This window comes from Triturus cristatus, chromosome 5_2 (assembly GCF_964204655.1).
Source record: "Triturus cristatus chromosome 5_2, aTriCri1.1, whole genome shotgun sequence".
Lineage (NCBI taxonomy): Eukaryota > Metazoa > Chordata > Amphibia > Caudata > Salamandridae > Triturus > Triturus cristatus.
In genome coordinates, this window is record NC_140588.1 from 448718965 (window position 1) to 448743124 (window position 24160).

General features: G+C 46.1%; 1 protein-coding gene across 1 annotated transcript in view; it reads right to left on the reverse strand.

Moving 5' to 3' along the window:
• PKD1L1 (polycystin 1 like 1, transient receptor potential channel interacting) overlaps window positions 1–24160 on the reverse strand; it is a 1386277-nt gene that overhangs the window by 814628 nt on the left and 547489 nt on the right. The window contains exons 20-21 of the mRNA XM_085607392.1: window positions 14711–14917; window positions 14105–14286 (exon numbers count right to left, since the gene is read on the reverse strand). Coding sequence (XP_085463518.1) covers window positions 14105–14286; window positions 14711–14917 — 389 coding nt within the window. The remainder of the gene's footprint in view (window positions 1–14104; window positions 14287–14710; window positions 14918–24160) is intronic.

Below are 24160 nucleotides of genomic sequence, written 5' to 3' on the forward strand. Positions count from 1 at the left end.
CATGTATGTCTGAGACAGATGTCATTCCCATGTCCAGTGTGGGATTATCGAGGTTTCAGTCTGCAGCCTGGGAACTTGACGGACAATGGACCACTGATGGTGTGTTCAAGGGGGTGCTACCTATGGACTTTGTGCACCACGGACTCAGAGGACTGATTTCATACAGAACCTCTGTGCAGTTATCTCTTGCGGATTCCTTGCAGACACCTTTCCAGATTCCCCTCTACCTGAAAGAACTTAATGCTTCTTTTTAATTTCTGCTTACATGTGGCTTACGCGGATATTTATTTCTGACCCAGAGACTGCTCTTGACCGAGCTTCTGCAATGCTACCACTTTCGTGCTTGATTTCCTTTTGTCCTGTCTTGACTTGCCTCATGAAATTTCCCCGATTTGTGAATTTCTCAATTACCGAACAATCCTCTGGACTTTATAAGTTTAGATTACTGATGTATAGGTGAGAGAATCTTTGATTGTTTTCTGAGCACCAGATATTGATGTTACTTTCCTGCATCACAATCACAGAGCTGTTTGTTTATCTAATACTAGTCCACCTCATTTTCTTAAGGGGGCTGGGACTTTCCAGTTGTTATTCTGCACCTTTATAGCATGATTTTAAGAGTAGTGTATTTGAACTTGATTATCAATTTGTAATCAACCTTTTTGAACTTGGTTACCAATTTCTGTTCCTCACTGTGCTGCCAAATGGGTTTTACAGTTAATTGAAAGTTGATTGAATGCAACTCCCATCACTTCTCAGTCGGGTTTAAAAGGTCCATCAAAGGATCAATGGTAAGCAAATTGGCCCTGAAAATGCTTTATCAGTCTTGTTAGGCCTTCCAAGAGTAGACAAGAAACCTAGGTGGAATGTCAACAGCCCATTACGGGGGGTAAATGCACAGGGTTTCTAGATAACAGCAGTATTTATTAAATATGTATCACCAACGGGTAGTGTGCAGCCACTGCAAAGATCGTCAACCACCTCGATGTAGGTACATAATCTTGTGAGTTTTGGATGTCTATTAGTCACTACTGGTGGAGAAGCTTCACAAGGTCAGAAAATTGTTTAGATTTGGTACCATTAGAGAAGTTAAAGAGTTATACGATGGATAACTTAGTGCTTAATTTGTAAAAATGTAAGTGCCAGGGTTCTAGGTATTTCTCTGGAGGCCTCTGTGGTTGGCACTACCCACTGTGCCTGCCAGCACTGCCAAATACTAACCATCACAAGATACAAGTGTGACATTTTGATTGTTTCAGGTCACCTAATGGTGTAAATATGCCTGGACTCTTTTTTTTGTTTTTTTTTAAATGCATTGAAATTGTCGTTCATGAGCTCTGCTCAAAAAACACACAGACGGTGTCACCATGGGGTACACTGTCATAATTAAGTGCCGGCGCTAAGCACTGGCTAACACAAGCACATATTAAATACTTGCAATGCTTAATTTGTAAAAAAAAGTGCTGGTGCCAGAAGCTCTGCTAGAAAGATGGCAGATGGTACACAAACGAGGGCATGCCGCATACCAAGGCTGGTAGATTTAAATCCACCTCATGCCTCTTAAATCCACTACCAGACACTCTCTGCCTCTTCATCGCACTCTTTCAGGCTCCTGCTTTTTCCCTTTGTAAGGTTTTTTCAGTCTTTTTCTTGATCAGTCTTTCTGCTTTGTGTGTTTTTCCCCTCTTGCTTTTTGTAAATATTTGATGAGGAAAAATAAGTGCCGGCGGCCCCCACTGGCTCACATTAAGCACTGAACACTGGTGTGCCCTAAGATATTTAAAAAGGGCTGGTTCTTCCTGTAACGTTTTGTGTGCAGATGGGCTAACCTCAGAACTAATTCTTCAAGTAATCTATCAATGAAATGTCTCTAATGTCAATGATTTGCCAAAATATTTGTTGCATCTGAATATGGCTTGAAATCTAGTTGGTGAGGAGGTAAATCAAAAGCATCTGTTGCAAAGCTTGGAGCAAGATTTTTAGATGCCCATGCCGGAGTATACCGAAGAAATACAAAAAGTGATAAGTAGATTGTTCGAATTACTCTCAGCTACTCTTAAATACTCATGATCGCATCACCAGTCCGTTATCTTTTGCCCACTATGCCACCTCAGAAAGAAACCAGTATTTTGCAAAGCATCCTTGGTGCTTCTTCAATCGGAATAGCCTGGCTTTAACTGACAGGCCAGGCCCCCTCTAAGCTGTAACACAAGCAAGCTCAGACTAGTTCAGCCTGTTTTTGTCTCATCACTGGGTTGCAGCCTGGTTCCAGTGGCATGCCCAGGCGAGGCTTCCATGCTCACTGTACCACAGGACTCAAGCTATACCTCAATGACAAGATGTAAGCAAGTTGAAACCAGTCTGGGGCTCCTTGTGTTTGTATCTACATGGAACCTGGTCTGGCAGTTCGGGCTAGACTATTCCTATTGGAGCGGGATCAAGACTGATTTGTACATACCCGATTGCTGCTCATTCTACCGCCTGATTTCCCTGTTGAATGTGAAAACTAAATTCATTACAAAGAAAAATAATTGGCTCCTTAGTTAAGAAGGATCAAACAGGTTTTACATCCAAAAATGCACTACAACATAATATCAGACAGGCCTACAATGCACTTGTACTAGCTTACTTATTACAGGGCCCACTAGAGCGCTTCCTGATGTATTTAAAAAAACAAACTGATTCAGTGGGATGGAATACCTGTTCCTTCTGGAAAGCAGGGCCGGACTGGCCATAGCGGGCACCGGGCGTTTCCCTGGTAGGCCAATAGGGTGGGGGCCAGTTTTGGGCCCTTGGGGGGCCGTTTTTGTTACCGGGGGTCGGCAATATCGGTCCCCTGTAACAAAATCGCTGGAAAACGGCCTTCGCAAACTGCTCGGCTGCACTCCCCCTCACCCCAGGGGGTCCGGCTGAGCAGTTTGCCAGGGCCAGTTTCTGTTCCCAGTCCGGCCCTGCTGGAAAGACTTAATTTTGGACCTCAATCCTATTGATATGTGTGACTGCTATACACTGATTTAACAGCATTTTTTTTCTTGGTCCCTTCTGCCTAAACCCCGTGTATATAGATAATCCAAATTACAATACCAGTTTGAAATACTCAAAAGTGTCCAGGTAAGAGCAAAAGGAGGGACAAAGAGTCATACAATTTTCCCAGAAATATAACTAGAGCACACCGCAATATTCAAAAGGGTATAGATCTGACTTCAACCATGAATCAATCAATCAATCAATCATTTGTAGAGCGCACTACATACCTGCGAGGGTCTCAAGGCGCTGGGAGGTGGGGGCGGGGGGCCGCTACTGGTCAAACAGCCAGGTCTTGAGTAGCCGCCTGAAGGTCAGCAGGTCTTGGGTCTGTCGTAGGCTCAGTGGGAGAGTGTTCAAGGTCTTGGCGGCGAGGTGGGAGAAGGATCTTCCGCCGGTGGTTGTTCTCCGGGTGCGAGGGATGGTGGCGAGTGCGAGTTCGGCGGAGCGGAGCTGGCGGTTGGGGATGTAGAAGGAAAGTCGTCTGTTGAGGTAGGCTGGACAGGTCTTGTGTGCGTGGATGAGGAGCTTGAAGGATATCCTCTTGTTGATGGGGAGCCAGTGCAGGTTTCTCAGGTGGGGAGTGATGTGGCTGTGGCATGGTACGTCGAGGATCAGTCGTGCAGAGGCGTTTTGGATGCGTTGCAGACCTTTGATGAGCTTGGTCGGGGCTCCCGTGTAGAGGGTGTTTCCATAGTCGAGTCGGATGCTGACGAGGGCCTGGGTGACTGTTCTTCTTGTGTCTGTTGGGATCCACCTGTAGATCTTGCGGAGCATGTTGAAGCAGGAGGAGGAGACGGTTGATTTGCTTGGTCATGGAGAGCATTGAGTTGAGGATGATTCCCAAGGTGCGTGCGTGGTCGGTGGGTGTCGGGGCTACCCCAGTGCCGTCGGCCACCAGGAGTCGTCCCAGGCTGAAGGGTTGGAGCCGAAGATGAGGACCTCCGTCTTGTCGTGTTCAGCTTAAGTCGGCTGATCTTCATTCAGTCGGCGACGGCCTGCATTCCTTGGTGAAGGTTGGATTTGGCGGTGATGGGGTCCTTGGTGAAGGAGAGGATCTGTTGGGTGTCGTCGGCATAGGAGATTATGTTGAGGTTGTGCTGTTGGGCAACGTGTGCGAGCGGGGCCATGTAGATGTTGAACAGTGTCGGGCTGAGGGAAGAGCCCTGGGGTACGCCGCAGATTATCTCGGAGGCTTCGGATCGGAAAGGGGAGAGGTGGTGGTGGTTGCGGACAGCGTCCTTGTGGGCTGCGTGGCTGTTCGGAGTCTGCTCACTGTGCCATTTCTTCTTTAGTTTCCGGCAGGTTCGCTTAGAGGCTAGGAGTTCTGGGGTGAACCAGCTGGCCCTCTTGCTGGTGTCTCTGTAGGAGGGTTTCTTCAGCGGGGCGAGGCTGTTGGCGCTGTCGTCGATCAAGCGTCTGAGGTTGAAGGCAGCGGCGTCTGTGTTGTAGAGTTCGGTGGGCTGACAGCGAGGTTTGCGTGTAGTTGGTCTTCGGTGATTTTGCTCCAGCAGTAGCGGGGGATCTGTTGGGTGTGGTGGTGTGTGGTGGGTTTCTGGAAGGTGAAGTGGATGCAGCGGTGGTCTGTCCAGGGCAGTTCGGTGCTGTGGCTGAAGGAGACGTGGGAGCTTGAGGAGAAGACGGGGTCGAGTGTGTGGCCGTCGGAGTGGGTAGACGTTGTGACGAGTTGCTTCAGTCTGAGGTTGGCGAGGTTATCAATCAGGGTGGTGGAGTTGCTGTCGTCGTTCTCAAGGTGAAAGTTCAGGTCTCCGAGGAGGATGTAGTCGGTGGAGGTCAGGGCGTGCGTGCTGATGAAGTCGGCGATGGAGTCGCTGAACTGGAGTCTGGGTCCGGGGGGTCTGTAGACGAGGGTGACTCTGAGGGTGGAGTTGGGGTCTGTGTGGATCTGGAAATGCATGTGTTCGGCGGTGCTGAGAGTACCGTCAGTGTTGGTAGAGACCCTGATGCTGTTCTTGTGGATGATGGCGATTCCTCCTCCGGTCTCTGCGGGTGATCTTGTAGCCGTCTGGGATGGCAATGGCGATGGCGGGTGCGGAGGAGTTGTTCATCCAGGTCTCTGTCAGGAAGGCGACGTCCAGGGATGCAGACTCGAGCAGGTCCCAGAGCTCGACGACATGTTTGCGTGCGAAGCGGGTGTTCAGTAGGATGCATCGGAGGTGATTGTGGCCTTTCTTGGCGGGTGGTTCGGCGGCTCGGATACTGGTGTAGCTGCAGTTCCGGCAGGTGAAAGGACCCTGTGTGCGTTTCGGGGCAGCTTTGAAGCAGGTGTGGGTCCGTCTGGAGTTGAGAGCGTGGGTGAGCCATACAGGAGGAGTAAAGACCGTGTGCATCAGCTAACACCCATGTCGACAAAAAAACTATTTTAAACCCCTGCCCCCCAACCTGCTTTCATGGTAGTCCAGCACAGTAAATAATGAGGCATGACTTTTTTTTTCTTTTAAACAATTTTTTTTTACTCTCTTTTGGTTCCTTTTATTCACATACCCGGGACAAGGGGGTTTAACTCGTCTCCCTTGAGTGAGTGGATAATACTCCCTTAATCGCTTGTATAGACCATATCTCCTGTTGCTGTATGCAACAGTAGGACAGAGGTCTCAGGGGCGTCTCGTCTAATTAATCGAGCCAGCAAGGCACCCATCCTATCCATTTTCATATGTAATCACTGCCGATGGGCCTTATAAGTATGTTTCTCCAACCTACGCCAGTCCTCCAGAAGGGCCTTCCGTATTTTGCACCATTCTGACAGCTTATGAGAGGCGAGGGAAGTACCACCTTTACCTCACCCAGCTTATTCTCCTCGGTCTTGATGCCATCGAACCCCATAGGACGTCTTCATACACACACCCCTAAAAGCAACCTTCAAAGCCTCCCAATCGAGCACCTGAGAGGACGCCGACCCCCAGTTCTCCTCAAAATAGTGTCCCAATGCATCAGTGACTGTTACCACAAAGAGGCTGGGGAGGTGGGTATCCCCCAGGGCCACCGCATAAAAACGCAACAGGGGTGTCGCCGGGCGGGCTGGTGTACCACCAAGGTGCATCAAGACCAGCAAACAATCTATGCGGCTGAATGCACCGGTTACTTGGGTATGGCAATAAAAAACACACGTCTCCCGGAATGGCTTTCATGCCAGACATCACACATGTGTAAACCATCCAGTATATCCCAGAGTGAACCAATAAGCCGGGGTTTAGTACGGGCTTGAGGGGGTTCCTAGTGCAACAACTCATCTATAGAAGTTGAAATCTCCTGCCAGTATTACCGCTGCACCCAGATAGGGGCAAATGCAAAAACAACAGTTGATGGACAGAATGCAGAACAATGTCATACATTCACCCGAGTACAGAGATCTGGGCCTAAATCCATCGTTTTTTTGCTCACCATGCCGTTCCAGTTTGAACCCAGCCATATGCAAATCAGTCTTGACCCTGTGCCTCATGGGTACAGTCCAGCCCGAACTGCCAAGCCAGGTCCTCCCTGGACTGGAAACAAGCATCCTAGGACCGGTTTCGGGGTTTCACCCCTCTTCAGCCAGGATAGTTTGATTCCAGTGCCATGGAGAGCACGGAACCCACGTCTGGGCATACCCTTCCCACTCGGGGTGACAAATGCAAAAACAACAGTTGATGGACAGAATGCAGAACAATGTCATACTTTCACCCCAGTACAGAGATCTGGGCCTAAATCCATCGTTTATTTGCTCACTATGCCGTTCCAGTTTGAACCCAGCCATATGCAAATCAGTCTTGACCCTGTGCCTCATGGGTACAGTCCAGCCCGAACTGCCAAGCCAGATCCTCTCTGGACTGGAAACAAGCATCCTAGGACCTGTCTCGGGGTTTCACCCCTCTTCAGCCAGGATAGCTTGATTCCAGTGGCATGGAGAGCACGGGACCCATGGTGATGGTGATGTCCATGTAAGCATCATTAGATACCGGGAGACTGGGCCCAATACAGAGGAATCGCGCTCAAGCCAAAATGAGTTGCAATATAAATGATAGGTGTGGTGGGGTGATTGGGTACAATTCAAATGTTGTTCTAGCGTTATGATCAGCCTAATTTAATGGGCAGATGATGCTCACAGTTTTCATTTTTGTGTCATTATGAAACTCAATAAAAGGTCTTAAAAAAAACTGATTTCCATATGTCCGGTCTTTGCTAGAGTGGCATAGTGGACATAAAACAATGGGCTACAATGCGGTCTCAAGCTATTGCCAGTGGCTCAAATTAATTTAAGTATTCCACCCTTCACTTTGTTCTTTGTTCTTGTTGCAACATGTCCCTTAAACATGGTGCAGTTTTCAATGTTTTTCTGAGTTTCATTTGTGGCCACTCGGAGATGAGCATGATCATTTGATTTAATTGCTACAAATATGTACGCAATAAAGAAGAACTCAGAGTCGAATAGGACGCCAACAGAACTCTTTTTTTGGACTGTGGAAGTCAGCCAACAATCCTATTATGCTGCCACTTGAGGGAAATATTGTTGTGGTCTATGATGGCCATCGTAGTTTCCATTTAGTAATAATTAGGCACAAGTGATTATCTTTCATCATGACATATAATTAGTACAAACAGTCTGAAGCCACTATGGCTCTAGTGCCTACTGCTGAAGTACAGGACGATTTGTTGTTTATCACCCTACTTGTGACGTTTAGTGCACACTGCACTCGGGCAGACATGTACATAATACATAGACATCACATCAGACTAAATCTCTGGGGAAAACTCTAACATGACCATTTTAAAGAAGGTAGGAAAGTGCATACAGGCATTTGTTGGCTGGGTAGATGAAGAGCATTTAATCCAATTCAGTGTGGTGCCTGATTCGATCAACTAGTATCAGCAGTTTCGACCAGGATCTGGATTTTATGGTTTACTGTTGCAAGAGCTGTTCAGAGGTAGGGTTGGGTTAAAAGATGTGGTTGATTTCAAATGCTGTTCGGAGGTAGGAGAGGGTGTGAGGATTGTTACGTTGTGCCCCACTGGACTAGCCAACATGTTAGATCGCCCAAGGGGTGTTCTTGTGAACCACCCCCCCCCCCCCCCGGGCATTGGTCCCGATAGTCACGACAGTAACGTAAGGTAGTAAAGAGAGCTCTGGGCATTGCCAGAGCAGTTGGAAAGCAACCCTCTTAAAGTGTCTGGTGTCTTTATTTAACCTGGCTGTGCCCCGGCCTAATTGAAGTGCATTCACAACTACGGCCATACTAACGGTCTGTGGACATAAGTGGTGACGAGTGGTGCAAGGACCCCGCGACTTACCCAGACGTGATCCCGCTGCCTGCGACGCCGCGGTTGCCGGTGTCCTCTTGTGCTCCCTGCTAGTTCCTGCATGGTTCCTGCTCAGCGTGTTGTGGTGAGGCAGGTGGGAGTGAGCGTGCCACTGCTCACTCCTGGTGGTGCGGTCAGAGGGGGCGTGCAGAGGTGTACCCTGGGGCAGCGGACTGTCCCCTCCTCCCACTGCGCCTATGTTCCAAGTGCAGCCACGGCTGTGAGATCCTGATTCTGCTGGCGCTCTCGAGAAGGGGGCGTGGCCTAATCTCCCGGCCACAGAGAGCTGCATTCCATTGAAAGGCCCAGAGAGGGAGAGAGAGAAAATCGACCGCCCAAACACGTGGGAGGCAACCTCATGTACATCTGGGCAGCGGTGAGTGCCCGGGACAGTGAGTTTTTCCTGCATGAAAATGGGAGAAGGAAGAGAGGACACACATACACCCACCACAACAGCCAGCAGGAGTGGGCACAGGGCCACAAATGCTTGTGAATCAAAAAAGAAAAAAAAAAAAAAAAAAGAAGAGGGCACATAGGGTAGCATACACCCACAGTTCCCTGAGGTGGACAAATGACATTTGAGGCTCACAGGGTGTGGAAGACTAAGCCTTTACTGATTGTGGCACCCCAGACACCAGCGCCATCGCTGCGATTCCCCCTGTGGAACCATTTATACTGGATGGCCCTTGCTAAGCTCAGTCAGCAAAGTGGAAGGACTGGGTGGCGCACCTAGAAACGTACTTTGCAGCCATTCACCTGGATAAAGAGAGAAAGCGCCCCATGTTACACTTAGGGGGGCCAGCTATCCACCAGTTGGGGAAGCCTGTGGTTGAGGCGGGGCCACCACACACAAAAGCGACGTTGAAACGATCGCTGACAGCTCATTTTGAACCGCTAGCAAACCCGGACTACGAGCGGTTTCTCCTGTGTCAGCCCAGAAAGTTACCGGAGGAGTCTGTCGACACGTTTTATGCGCAACTGAGAAACTTGACTAGTACGTGCACGTTGCCAGATAAAATCAGAACACAATTTATTCAAGGCTGTTCATCCACAAAGCTACAGGAAAATATTCTACAGGTCCCGGGGATGTCCATGGCTGACATGCTGACTATGGGCAGATCAAAGGAACTATCCAAAGTAAGGGCAGCCCACATGGAGGCAGCGCTTCAACAAGTTGTAAAAGTGGAACCGGTAAATGCATTTACTGTCAAGACCCAAAACAGAGACCAATGAACAAAACATCTTCTGAATCCAAAACCTGCTATGGATGTGGCGGACCTTACCCTCACAGGGGTCCATGCCCGGCATATGGCAAAAAAATTCAAATTGCAACCAAACGAATCCTTTTGCGAAGTTCTGCCGGTCCACCGCGCCACAAAGGAAACATCGAACGAAGTCGATCAACCAGGTATACACCAACCACAGTCCCGAAGAAGGAGAAATGGACGATGACTATGTAGAGGGGGCTGTTCAGGTTATCCATGCCTTGCAGCCAGGTGGATACCTGCAAAAACACATTCCCAAGTGTAGCGTGCTCCTTGAGGGTCACCAGCTGCAGGCACTGATTGATACCGGGGCACCCATCAATGTCATGGCCCACACGATGATGCTCACGCTGCCCATCATACCGGCCCTGAAACACACCACTACTAAAGTCTATGTTTATGGGTCCACCGATCCCCTCCCGCTGGCAGGAGTTTTCAACGCAGAAGTTGCGCATGGTTCTCATGCAACGAGGACCAACATACACATCACGAAAGGGGCCAAGGTATTCTGCTTGGTTGCAGGACCACGGAGCTTCTCCAGTTGGTTGCATTCGCGCTCAGCGTGCATCAAGAAAATGTGGAGGATTTGATGGCCCAGTTTGCACCGTTATTTGAGGGCATAGGCTGTTTGAAGGATTGGCTGATAAAGCTTCATATCGACGAGTCAATTTAGTCGGTGGTGCAGTGACACCGAAGGGTGGCCTTCTACCTCCGGCCGAAGGTGGAGGAGGAACTCGTCAAACTGGACTAGGCAGGCATCATCGAAAAAGTGGAGGGTCCTACACCCTGGGTGTCTCCGATTGCTGTTGTCTGAAAACCCAAGCAACAGGGAAAAGCCTGGATCTGCGTAGATATGTGCCTGCCCAACCTTGGTATCAAGAGAGAACGACATCACCCCCACAGTGGATGACATCGTGGCAGAAGTCAGGGAGTCAAAATAGTTTTCTAAGATGGATCTACATGCAGCGTCCCGTGTGATCACCACATTTTCAACTCATGTGGGATTACGGAGGTACAGGTGCCTCAGCTTTGGAATTTCAAGTGCTGCAGAGGTGTTCCAGGACACCATCAGGGGAGTACTTCCTGGCATCGACGGGGTGTTCAATGTCAGTGATGACATTTTGGTACATGCCCCCACCCTGGAAGAGCACTTTGCCCGCCTAAAAGCTGTGTTCCAACGGCTGACAGAGAATGGCCTAACCCTCCACAAAGAAAAATGTGACTTTCTAAAAAATGAAATATTCTTTGGCTACCATTTCTCACAAAAAGGAGTGTCACCACAACCCCTCAAGGTCCAGGACATTAAGACAGCATCCGCTCCCACCAAATTAACTGAAGTGAAAAGCTTCATGGGGATGGTGAATTATTGTGGCGGATTTATCAGCAACCTGACGGACATTACCGCTCCACTGAGGGAGTTGGTCAAGTTCAACATCACCTGGAACTGGGGACCCGAACAGGAGAGTACCTTCCAGGCCACGAAGCAAGCCCTCTCAGCAGACACTACGCTAGTCTATTTCGATCCAGCAAAGGAATCAGAATTGTCTGTGGATGCCAGTCCTACCAGACTAGGAGCGTACTGTCACAACAGAAAGGCAATGGGGAATGGGCACCGTTGGCATATGCCAGCAGAGCGCTGACAGTGACAGAACAAAGGTATTCGCACATTGAAAAGGAGACTATTGCCATACACTGGGGCTGCCGCCATTTCCACTTGTACCTGTATGGACAGCCTTTTACCGTACATACTGACCACAAACCTCTTATTCCATTGTTCATGGGGTCGAGATCAAAGGCACCACCTTGAATCGAAAAATGGATTCTTCAGCTACAAGATTATCACTTCAATGTAGTCTTTCATCCTGGAACGCAAAATCTGACAGACTATCTCACAAGGAATGCCCTTCCCGCCACACCGATCGAGGAGATGGATGCGAGGGAGGTAGAAGAATAGGTTTGCCTGGTAGTGGAAAGGTCCAGGCCCCTTCCAATATCGTTGGAGGAAATCCTGGATGCCATAAAAAAGGACGAATGCCTCCAGCTCTGCATTTCCGCTGTGGGGTCCGGAAAGTGGAGTACCCTGCTGGAAAAAACTGTGTATCGCACAGAGGAGGTGAGGTCAGCACTGTTATCTCTTCTTAGCATGAGGGACGAGTTGGTAAAATCTCCAGAGGGGTGCCTGATGACAGGTCCGAGGTTGGTGATCCCAGGATGTCTACCACAGAGTGGTGGATTTGGCACCAGGGGGTGGTCAAAATGAAATCCAGACTTGGGTACAAGGTGTGGTTTCCCAGTCTGGATGCCCTTGTAGAACAAGCCGTGCGTAGGTGCCCACTTTGTCAAGCGGCAGGGCCTGCTGACCTACCAGCACCCATCATCACTGAAGACATTTCTTCATTTCCCTACTATCGAGCAAGTGCTGATTTTGGGAGCCTCCCTGATGGGCGTCATATGCTGGTGGTCATTGATGACTTCTCTAAATATCTTGAAGTATAAATTATGGAGTCCACTACGGCCAGTCAAACCATGCCTCGTCTTGAGAAGATTATGGCAACCCATGGATTATTTAAAGAACTGTGCACTGATAATGGCCCTCCCTTCTCCAGCCAAGACTGCAGAGTACTTAAGATCAGGGGGAATCCATCACCAAAAAGTTACACCCCTATGGCCTCAGGCTAATGGAGAGGCGGAGCGTTTCATGCGCACTCTGAACAAGGCCATCTGGCTTGCTGTAGCTAGCCAACAGGAGATGGATTGTGCTCTCTACGGTTTCCACCGAGAGTGAGCCAGAACTTGGGTCAGGTGATGAGTCTGGAGCTGGTGGAGAATGTCACGGTCTGGAGCCTCCGGGTCGGAGACTGCTGGCATCCGAAAGGGTAGGCCCCTGTTCGTGGGAAGAGCCACCATGTGGGATATCCGAGAGTGACCTGTCGCCCTGCCCAGAAGAATCCCAGGGGCCCGAGGTTGGTGTCCAACGAGAGAGGTGCGGAGAGGTACCAGCTTCGACCCTGTCCAGTCAGATCATCTCTTTTAAAGAACTTTGTAACATATTGAACTCACTTTATATATTGAAGATGCATCTTTGGTGGCTAGTGTTGGTGGCATTAACCTGATGTTTTTGTTTTGTTTTCCTTGCTGGTTTGGGAGGAGTGTTATGTGGTACCCCACTGGACTAGCCAACATGTTAGATCGCCCAAGGGGTGTTCTCATGACTCCCCCTGTGGGCGTTGGTCCTGATAGTCACGATGGTGCGTAGGCACATAGGGGTATAAAGAGTGCTCTGGGCGTTGCCAGAGCAGTTGGAAAGCAACCCTCTTAAAGTATCTGGTGTCTTTATTTAAGCTGGCTGTGCCCCGGCCTAATTGAAGTGTGTTCACAACTACGGCCATAGTAATGGCCTGTGGACATAACAAGGAAAAGGGTTGATTCTCATCAATGGCTGTGTGATGCCTACTTATATGTGCACTATGATGGAGGTGTATGTAGATAAGAAAATTGAGACATGTGAGATTGCCCCAACAGTTGAGCTCTGGGATTGACCTACTGTTCCACCAATTCAAAATATATACCTTGAACATTGTGTGCCCAAGCCACTGTAAAGGGCAGTGAAGTTGGATGCATGTAAGGTGAATCATTGAGCATATCCTTGGGAAATTGTATACTTGATGCAATAAAAAGAGGGACCCTAATGGAGTGTATGTACAGAGGAGAAAGGAAACACTTTTGAAAGGGTAGTCTAATTTGAGGTCAAGAATAAAGATGTGCAGACTGCCCTGAAAATATAGGGGTGAAGGATCAGCATGGGTTTTCTGTAGAAAGCTAAGCAGAAAAGAATGGGGAGAATATGACAAAGTTAATGAGGATGTTGCATACGAAGGTTGTTAGGCACACCAGCAAACAGAAAGCAGCCGTGAAGAAATAGGAAATAGCACCTAGGTACTTTTTTTGGAGGTGCAGATCCAGGGTGGTTTATTGAGATGGAAGGTGGTAAAAATAATTGTTCATTCCGAAACTACAGTTCAGGCCGGCTTAACTAGGGATATTTATGCTCACTGAGGACAGTGACACTCATGCTCTGAAATGCCTTCAAAGACCCAACGGTGGTAAGTATCTCCTTTCTGGGTGGCTGTCCATGTACATGTTATTGCAAATAAAGGCCTTTTTACCAGAATACAGAGTATTTTCTCACCAAATGCAGAATCTCTTTTGAGAGTGTGAGAACCTGTGATGCTGCAATAAAGCATACATATTTTATTTGGTCTTCCATAGTACTTAGATATAATGTGATCTATGCAAGGGTAACAACCAGAATTGCTCAGGGTTTGGTCATTCTCACATGGGTTTTGTTCCCTAAAATGATCTACAACAGAAGCATTTCAAAATGTGTTACTATACAAATACTGTTCAATATGGTTTTCCTCTTTTGAAAAGGAAAATAGATAGTTTGGGTATTTGTGACAATTAAAATCCATAATTCACTATACAGCTACAACATTGTATTGTACATTTAGGCAGCCTACCTCATTTTAGCCTCCATAAAATCTGGATCATATGATTCAGACCCATTCAGGAGGACAGTGGTAGCATTCATTTTAGATATGAAAAGGTGGTTGCCGCCTGCAATCACGCCGACAGGAAGACTAGGAGGCACCACAATGTTCACTGTGTAATTACTATATACAACGTTTCCAATTATTTGCACCTGAAAAATATGAAGAAAATAATTACATTCTCAAAGCAAAAGAACACATTTATTTTTTCAGGCCCAAATCTACTGGAGTGTCCATAACCTACACACAGAATTGCGTCAAACCAAAGTTTAAAGTGAGGCTTCTGACTGTCATGAAACCAAAAGAGCAGCTTCAGTAGACAGATACTTGTAACCGCAAGGTGGATAACACATGGTGGTGGGTAAGGATGCCATCAACAATTTTAAATCCTACGTTCTCACCATCCCCCACCTATGTAATGAAATGTGCTTAAGATGCGACATCAGTAAAATATTCAGCATGCAGAGACTTAGTAATGCACCAAATAAACGCACGGCCAAGTCAAGAGACTACCAAGTACATAGAGATGTGAATTTTGTGTTGCGCTCAGTTCCAAAATGTAACTTAAACACATACCTTAGCAACAGCGGTGTAGAGTCCGTATTCCAGAAGATAGCTTGGAAGCAAGATGGTCTGCTTCTTAGAGTCAATACTTGGAGGAAGTGGTACCCGGGCTCCACTTAATGCTATGATGAACCACTGATAGGAAAGACCCTGGGAAATGTTGCAGGAGATTGCAGCTTCAAAGGTTACTCTCAGCTCAAGATTCTGATATCGTCGGACCTGAATACATTTAGAGAAGAAATAGATATGTCCATTCAGTACTATATTCTGTAATCTAAATCTATATACAGCAACTTGTGCTATGGTGACAGGCCTAATCATGGTAAAAACGACATCTGAACCATTGTATACTCGTAAAGTAATGAGGACTGTGTTACAAAACTCATCGTAGTGGATAAATGGAAGTGTTATCAACCCAAGAAAGTAGTATCTGTAAAATCATTAGCGTGTGCTCCCTTTATAGCGAGCTGCATGAATTTAGACTGTTTTAATGTCAAGTGAATGGGTTGTCACCCTGGCACTCAATACACCACTAATTTGCACAATCCCATAAGCCCTATTAAAAGAGATGCTACGGGTTTTATATGTATTGGATCAAGTTATCCTCCATGTTCCACGTAGCTTTGGTTTCAAAGATAGGCGGCACTACAGCAACTAATGTGCAACTGTATTACCCTTGTGGCTGGGACTTAGTGCCATACAGGAATCAGTCAAGACCAGGGGCTTTTGTGAATATAGAACTGCACAAAGAAAGGCGATTAGTGTAAAGCAGTATTTAACCATTGCAAAAACAATCAAAAACACATTAAGTTATTAGGTTGAAAATGCTGTAGTGATTATGATTTTGCAGTGATTGTGGTAGGTGAATGTACAGCTGGAGTCAAGTATCATTAAAATATTGTTTGAGGCAGTCTTTCTTCATTCTGCTTTCTTGCATTACTTTATAGAAATGTACAGATGAATTCTGATATCGATGAAATACTGTGGCCATGTGGAAGAGGGCGATAAGGAGGTGGCAGCCTGGCAGGGGAGCAGCAGGACACTTGAAATAGTGAGTAAAAAAAGGTGCTGGCGCCAACAGCAAAGAAGCCTCTGAGAGCTCAAGGTAATAAAACAGTGGTGATGGGTTAAAAGCTAGAATTCTTCTCAGCCAATGGTAATTACACAGGATGTTGCCTGGTTCATCTTTCTTTGCCCACTATGCCACTCTAGACCAAGACCAGCTGTATGCAAATCAGTAATGGTAGTTCTCCAGAAGGAACAGTAATGCCCAAGCTACCAGGTCAGATCCCCTTGAGATGAGAACAAGAGTTAAGATGTTGCGACACAATTTCGTTTTCTGTTTGAGATTGGAATAGCCTGACCCGAACATGTCCACCTGAACTTTTGCAAGATCTCATTATGTTGTTGTTTATCTCATACAACTCAAAGAAACCTTCTTGGGGGTCACACCTTCCATATCTACAGAAAGAAAAGTCAATTAGGGGGCACTATAGTTTCAGACCAACAGATCTGATAAATGTATGAAAAGGACTACTGCAGTGATAAAATGATCACATTCTATTTAGAACGCATTTGTGACAAAGGTTTGACTGTTTCAAAGTGGGATCATTGATTCTATGTCACGACTGGAGGAGAGGATTATGCTCTTTCTTTTTTTTACATTCCAGCAGTCTTCACCAATAAAACTGTAAAAAAAAACTAGCTTCCCGAAGATGCGCAGGGAAAGGTCAACACAGTTCAACCAATCAACAGTCCAAGATTTCCATAAAGGTAGGCGTCCCCTGAATAGCTTCCTCTTTCTTTTCCTGCTTCCAGCAGTTAAATTGTTCTTTCCATTGCTCTGTAGTACATTGTGCTTTATATGATTTTGTCTGTGCTATTTGCTTGTGCTCGCACAGCTAACATGGCGCTACTTTACCTGCGCCTCTCATCGCTCCATTCACGGTGTTCTGTTAAGCCTCAGGACGGCGTGAGTACGGTGAGGCCGGCCTTCGCCAGAGGACAAGAATACTACAGTGTATCTCGTTGCTTCACAGGGGATGCGCTTTAGTCAGCTTCAGGGAACCAGATGAGCTTGCGTCCTCCAGGAGCCCGTGCCTCCCTGAGCCACCTGGAAGCCCCCGACGCCCGCTCTCACAAGGGTCTATATATATTTTGAGCAGCAGGACGCCCACATTTCATAACAATTAGGTCTGTACATCTTGCCTTAATTCCAAAATGCTCATATATGCGCCACCTCAGGGCTTTTCCCAGGCTCTTCTGAGGCAAGGCCCAGGCATCCTGACACCCTCACAAACTATTAGGTTGAGTCACCCTAGGCAATGTCCCGTTTGTTTCATACTAAGCGCACCCACATTTCATCCAGCCCCCAGTTGCGAAACGGAGTCCTAGTTGCTAGGTGCTATGTGGTGTATTACATTTTTTTAAACTTCTAATTTTAAAGTTCTCTCTCACCTTCTAGCTTCCCGCTAAACCATCCCCATTCCCCCACGGCTTGTACCGCTTGAGCGGAGGGACTTGCGTTGCAGAATGCTCCCACATCCACCGGAAGTGAGTGTTATGCCAGTTGGCATTCTAGACGCTGCCACCTCTTACCCCTCCCTCCCTTCAAAAACCAGGAAAGAGTGCGGACGCGTGCAGCATACATGCGCAGCGGCGTGCCGCCAGCCGCCGGAACCCATGCCAGTTTCCCCTTTACTTCCCTCTCTACTCGTACCCCCCTCAATCCACTTGTTCACCTTCATTCTTACCCATACTAATGGCAGTCCAATGCTACTCGAGCTAAGAACTCCGGGCACTAAATAAACTATACTCGGTCAGCCCCCCTGAGAGGTTTGCGGCAACCTCCCTGCTATCACTTCCTCCGAATTAAAAGGGCTTTATTGTAATGCCTGTTCAATTACAACACATGCTCTTGAGATATGGAGCCTGCTAGACTCCTAAAAGCCAAATTTAAGTTTTGCCACCGAAACCTGGCTCCAAGAGTCTGCCCTCCCTGATATTGCAATTGCCTTCCCCCCGGACTAACAGTTGATCAGACTTGACAGGAACAATAAGGAAGGAGGCAGCCTAGCTATTGCATTTAGGGTCAGCTCTAACATTAGCATACTTGGAAACCTCTCTCGGGGAATGGGGTGAACTCTGTATTTTCAGAATGAGAACTTTACCAAGGGAACCTGGAGAGGTGCCTTAGTCTACCGACCCACTGGCACCAAAACTAACTTTACCAACCACTTGGAGACTATTGCACCACACTTGCTAGCGGCCAACAACTTTCTGAATATCTGCGATTTCAATTTCCATGCAGAACTTTCATCCGACACCAACACGTGCCAACTGATTTCCAGTCTTAAAATAGTGGGTTTTTCGACAATTGGTAACCGGGCCCACCTATTCAGCAGGCCATACCCTTGACCTCTGTTTACCAATACACCTTATATCGAAGTGGAGCCCCCTATTCCAGTGTTCTGGTCAGATCATCACTTATTAAAATGATCTTTACAGCATGTCTCTACTCGCAGCATATCCAGCAGAGAACAGAAATGGAGCAGATCCTGGAAGAAAGTCAGCCTGACCACTTTCTTACCCCACTTTAGCCCCCGCCCTTTTCTAACACTGATAACATAAACCTTCCAGTTTACACCAATGAGAAGGCAATCACCCAGGCCCTCGACATTATCGCTCCCTTGACCAAGGTCAAACGCAAGCAAAAAATGTCACCTTGGTTCACCAAAGCTTTAAAATCCGACAAACTGGCCAGTAGGAAAGACCAAGGAAAATGGAGAAACTCTTAAAATACTGAGGACAGGCAGGCATATAAACATATATAGACGCTACCTTGACAACATCAAAACAGTCAAAAAACCTACATAGGTGACATAATTAACAAGCCCGCCAATTCAAACAAAGAACTTTACAAAATATTAAAGGAATTCACTAGTACCTCCTCCTACCAGTCTCAAAACCCTGCCCACAGGATTGGGTGTACACACTATCCATCTTCTTCGAGGAGAAGATCAACACCATCCACAGCCTCTTTCCTAATCAGATATATGAACATCATTACAACTTGTCTGATTAAGATCATACACCCATCTTAAGTTCTCTAAAATAATTCACCAAATTTACCCAAGAGGATGTCAGTATTGCCCTTTCTACGGTCAAATCAGGCTCTCCCGCCGACCCAGTCTCACCTCACACTCTGTCCAATATCAGCCGAGCACTTCTCAAAAGACTGACCTTTTCAATTTATACTTAAGTTGTGCAACTGTTACCCATAAAATGGAAAGCAGCTAGGGTCATGCCTATTCTAAAAACTCCTACCACTGACCCTAAGGAACCAACAACTATCGGCCCATCTCTCTTCTCCCTTTCTTGGGGAAAGTCCTAGAGACCTTAATCAATAAGCAACTCCCAACCTTCCTAGAGAGCCATAAATTGTTGGACCTTTCCCAATCAGGGTTCTGGGTGGCCCACAGCACTGAAACATCGTTGATAGAGGCAGAAGACAATATAACACTTGCCCTGGACATGGGGCAGTCAGCCATGCTGGTCCTTCTTAATCAGTTGCTTTTGACACCATCTCCTACTGGACTCTAGTGAATTGACTGTGGGAGATGGGAATCAGGGGAACTGCCTTAAACTGGCTCAGGAGTTACTTAACTGATCGTACTTCGATGGTACAAATCGATGGTCGTAGCCAGACAGTTGACATGGGAGTTCCCCAGGGATCCATTCTAAGTCCCACGTTTTTCAATCTCTATGTGGCACCCCGGGAAAGAGTGATTAGATCGCATGGTTTTGACACTGTCGCACGCAGATGACACAACTATTGATTACTCTTGGCCCAGATCTAACTGACACCAAACTCAGATTCATAATTTGCATGATCAACGTCTGGATGCAAACCAACCATCTGCAACTCAATGCCAGTATGACGGGGATAATTTTCTTTGGGAAGCCCCTAGAACTATGGTCTAGCAACTGTTGGCCTCCCAATCTTGGCCCCTGTCCTTGCCCCAAACTGGTGGTCCGTAACCTTGGAGTGAAGATCGACAACACCTTGTCCATGAAAGACCATGTTAACCATGCGACGGGCATCTGCTATGGACTAATGCGAAGCCTATGCAAGATCTTCCAATGGATCCCAGTTGTATCCAGGATACCGCTGGTCAAGGGTCTAATCATCAGTCAGCTGGATTACGGAAATGCCCTGATGGCTTCCATCAATGAAGAGCTTCTTATTAAACTCCAAGTGCTACAGAACACTGCCGCCAGACTTCTATTAATTCTACCTTCATGGTCCCCATCGGCACCAAGTCTGAGAGCTCTTCACTGGCTCCCCATTAGGAAATGAATTCATTTTAAGATCATCTGTCTTGTACATAAAACCATTCACGGGAACAGGCCAAGTTATATTGCCAAAAAACTCATCTGGTACCAACCTACTAGAACCCTTAGGTCCGCAACCAAACATCTTCTCACTCCTCTCAAGATTGGCACCGTCAGGAATGGTGGCAGATCCTTTTCATATCCTGCCCCTACTTTGTGGAACTCGCTTCCACTGCAGCTGTGTATGGTTATCGACAATAGTCAGTTGCGGAGAAGGCTAAAAACCTGGTTATTCTGATAATTCTCTTTTCTTGCTGTCATCGTCTTTCCTTCCCTCCTTTGGGTTTTAGCTAGCGCTTTGAGACCTGCGGGTGATATGTGCGCTTAATAAATTCCTATAACTATATATAGCTAAAAATATATATATATATATATATATATATATATAGATATATAGATATATATATATATATATATATATATATATATATATATATATATATATATATAAAAAAGAATACCCTTTCAGGCATAGAGTGACGAATAAATTATGCAAAAAAAGAAGCAGAGAACTCTGGGTAGTTCTCAAGTTTAGGTGGAAAGCAGCTCCTGAATAGATCACTCTCAACACCAGCGACACTCTAGATCTACTCACCTCAAATGTCTGCTTTTCTATCAAAGTTTTTAAGCATAGGATTAGCACAGTGCTATCCACGCCGAGATGGAAATGGACAAAGAATTTTGCCATTTTTACAGCAAAGTCTTTAAGCATAGAACTAGCACAGTGCTGTCCTTGCCGAGCTGTAAAATGACAAAAGCCATTTACCACTCCACTCCAGGCACAGTATTACAGCTTTGAATTATATATATATATATATATATATACATACATACATGCATATATATATATATTTTTTTTTTATTTCACGAAGATTCGTCACCCGGTGCCAAAGATATTGAGAAAACAAAAAACGCTTTTCCTATGGAAACTAGGTCCTAACTAGAACTACCTACTGCAACCGCCAGTAGGTAATATATATACACATATATATTGCAGCCTGCATGAACTGAGCCTAAAGTTTGTGGCTTTTCTACATTACACACCCTGTCTGTTAGGGGCATTGTACCTTGCACTTGCTTAAGAGTCTAGTGGGGTCATAGAGGAGGAATACACAGAAGAACAGTCCCTGCAGTTCCTTCTCCTAAACAACTAATTTTGAGAGGCAGTCATTTCCTCCATTCATCAAGCAGTGGCGAGAGCCATGGGGCCCTTTGAGAGCCCCCTGATATAGCATTGCTTATTCCTGCACTGTCCCCCAATCTACGCTGGATGGTACCCGTCCAGCTCTGGGGGCTCCCTCCACATTTGTGCATGCACCTTAGCACAAGAGTGACCCCGGGATGGATTTGAGCACCTTAAGAAGGCCTTTCTTGCCCGCCATGCCGTAGGTACATCTGATGCTTTTGCTGGCACGGCCAAATTACCTTCCTTCATCCCGGCCTTGACGCAGTGGAAGATGATTCTCACAATGACTCTAATGTTGAGGCCGGCCATCCCAGCCCTAGGTGTCCCTTGTTGGCCCCTGTGACCTCAGAGTCCATAGATTGCGGCACAAAGCATCCTCTATGTTAGAACCAGAGGACATTATGCAGACCCAGAGGACATTATGCACCCCCGCTCAGGTGAATGGGCCCTATCTGACAAGCTAGCCAAGTTTGTGGCCTGTCACCTTAGAGAAAGAAGTCAGGGAGTGTTCCCGTCCCGCCCTCTCTGGCAAGGTTCCACTCACCCCGGAGATAGATCTACCTATACCCAAAAAGGATATAGATTGATCCTGGAAATCCTGCCAGGATAAACTATTGTCTAACAACAACACTATTGCCAATACTGATGCTTACTAAGCTGATTCCTTTATCCAATCAGACGTGACACTCAAAGTGACAAAAAATAATGTATTTATTTTTTATTTCTAAAATGTTTTGGGATTCAAATTCATCAAAAAACGCGTGCATGTTATTAGTTCAATGAATAATTTTGTATAGACCATATAAAATTCTACACATATATAACATTAATATTAAATCACATATATGACAACACTAAACATCGCATTTGACAAAAAAAGAAATTAATGCATGAGCAAGCTCAGGTTTCAAACTTCATAGCACATAATGAATGAAGAAAAAAGTAAAGAAAAAGAGCCCAAAAGCAGAGGTTGAAAAATTATTTGAAAACCAGTCTTGGGTTTTAAAAAGAACACCACGACCCCATCCAGGGCATTGGCCAAACAGTGCGTTATTCAGGTAACCAAGGAGATTATATCCATAGAGATTCGAGAAGCTTGGCTACAAAAATACATCAAGGAAGGTTAGCCGGATGATCAATTTATGGTTCACTTGTTTGGACAAAAAGAAAAGGTCAACGTGTTTCGAACTCCTAGACAACCTTAAGCGGTGTTCTCCTCAGGACCTGAAACACTAGAGAGCTAGAAAAAACAAGAACAAGCATTTGCAATGCAAATTGGTCTCGCATTTGTTAGAGTTAGTGGTATTGGTGTTGTAAATGATAATGTCTTTTATCCACGTGTTTTGGATTGGAGTGGAATGGATGTGTTTGGAGTGGAATGATGTAGGTTGGTTTGGAATTGTTAGCTGTGGAATTGTGAGTTTTGGAATTGTGTGGGGTGGTGTGGATTTGTGTAGTGGAATTATGTGGTGTGATGTGTAGTGGAAATATGTGGATAGTAATTGTGTGGTATTGAGTGTATTGGAATTGTGTGGAGTGGAAAAAGTAAGCTAACTGAATTGCACTAAAGATATGGATTCATTATGTAAATTAGGCCATAACAAATTCCTACCATTGTCTACCTGGCATTGACTTTCCAAATGTGACATGTGCACCCGTACAATAATTCACTAAAACTGAACCTGCATGTTACACCCACATGCACTGATACATTCCTTGTAACTATGTAGTCTTGTATAATATGCGGAGGATAGTAAGCAGTGTGTAAGTGTCCCAGCTGAGCTACCTGCAATAGAAAAAATAAGCATAAACAAAGCGTTGGCATACTAATTTTAATGGCGACGTAAATCGAGCTAACTTGCTCCGTTGCATGGCTTAGTGAACAAGCGCCTGATTCTGGAGCCAGGCGCTTTCAGTTGTGCTTCCCTGGTAAAATGCTACTGCAGAACCCGTTTAAACTTACTTTTGGTTGCAGAGATCAGCTTGTTGCCATCTTTCAGCAGTTTCAGATTGCTATATGGGACATTTTCATATTTCCATGTTATGAGTGATATCTTAATGACTAGCAGTGACACTTTCTAGTGAGCAAAATCTACCAATGAAGATTAGGGAAACATAAATTTCAGCCATTACACCAATTTGAGCAACAAAAAAACTCTAAGAAAGTCTTTTAAGTGCTGCAAAAAAGCAAAAATGAAAGGGTGTTAACTTAGTGTAGCCGCCATTTCAAGCAGGACTTTAGCTTCCGTTCCAAAAGTCAGCATATTATGTGGTAAAAGTAATCAGTATTCCATATTTTGAGATATGAGGTTTGCTTAGTAAAGAAAGCATGGTTTTATTTATGTGTTACAAAACATTTGGGATTGTGTGGCTTTCTCCTTTGACATGTGCCCGAGCCAAAACTTCACGAGTTAAAATGATATATTTTTAACCTGCACTCAGTGAAAGGAATAGTACTTCATGTGAACAGAATTATCAGAATTTTGTAACAAAGATTTATGGGGGTACTGCCGTACTACCCTCACCCCTACTGTCAGCGCCAATACTGGGGCTGTGTAGATTGTCCCCTGCGTTCGGGTGTGTGAGATCTCAACATCTAATGAGTGTTCAGGGGATTGGGGGAGGCAATGCTTCACACCCAAATACCTTCCTTCCCTGGGGCGGAGAGCTCTTGTCGAAGCGTGGCTGCGGTAGAGATGCCAGAGTGGATCTCAGCTGCTATAGAATAAATCAATTATATAGAGTCACTGTAGCTGAGCTCCGCTGCCGAGGCACCATTCCAGTGCAGCTGGAGGAGACGAGCAGTGAACTATAGGCTAAGAATGACGCATGTTTAGCTTTAAATTAAATATATTGAGAATGAGACCTGAGTGAATGTGAGC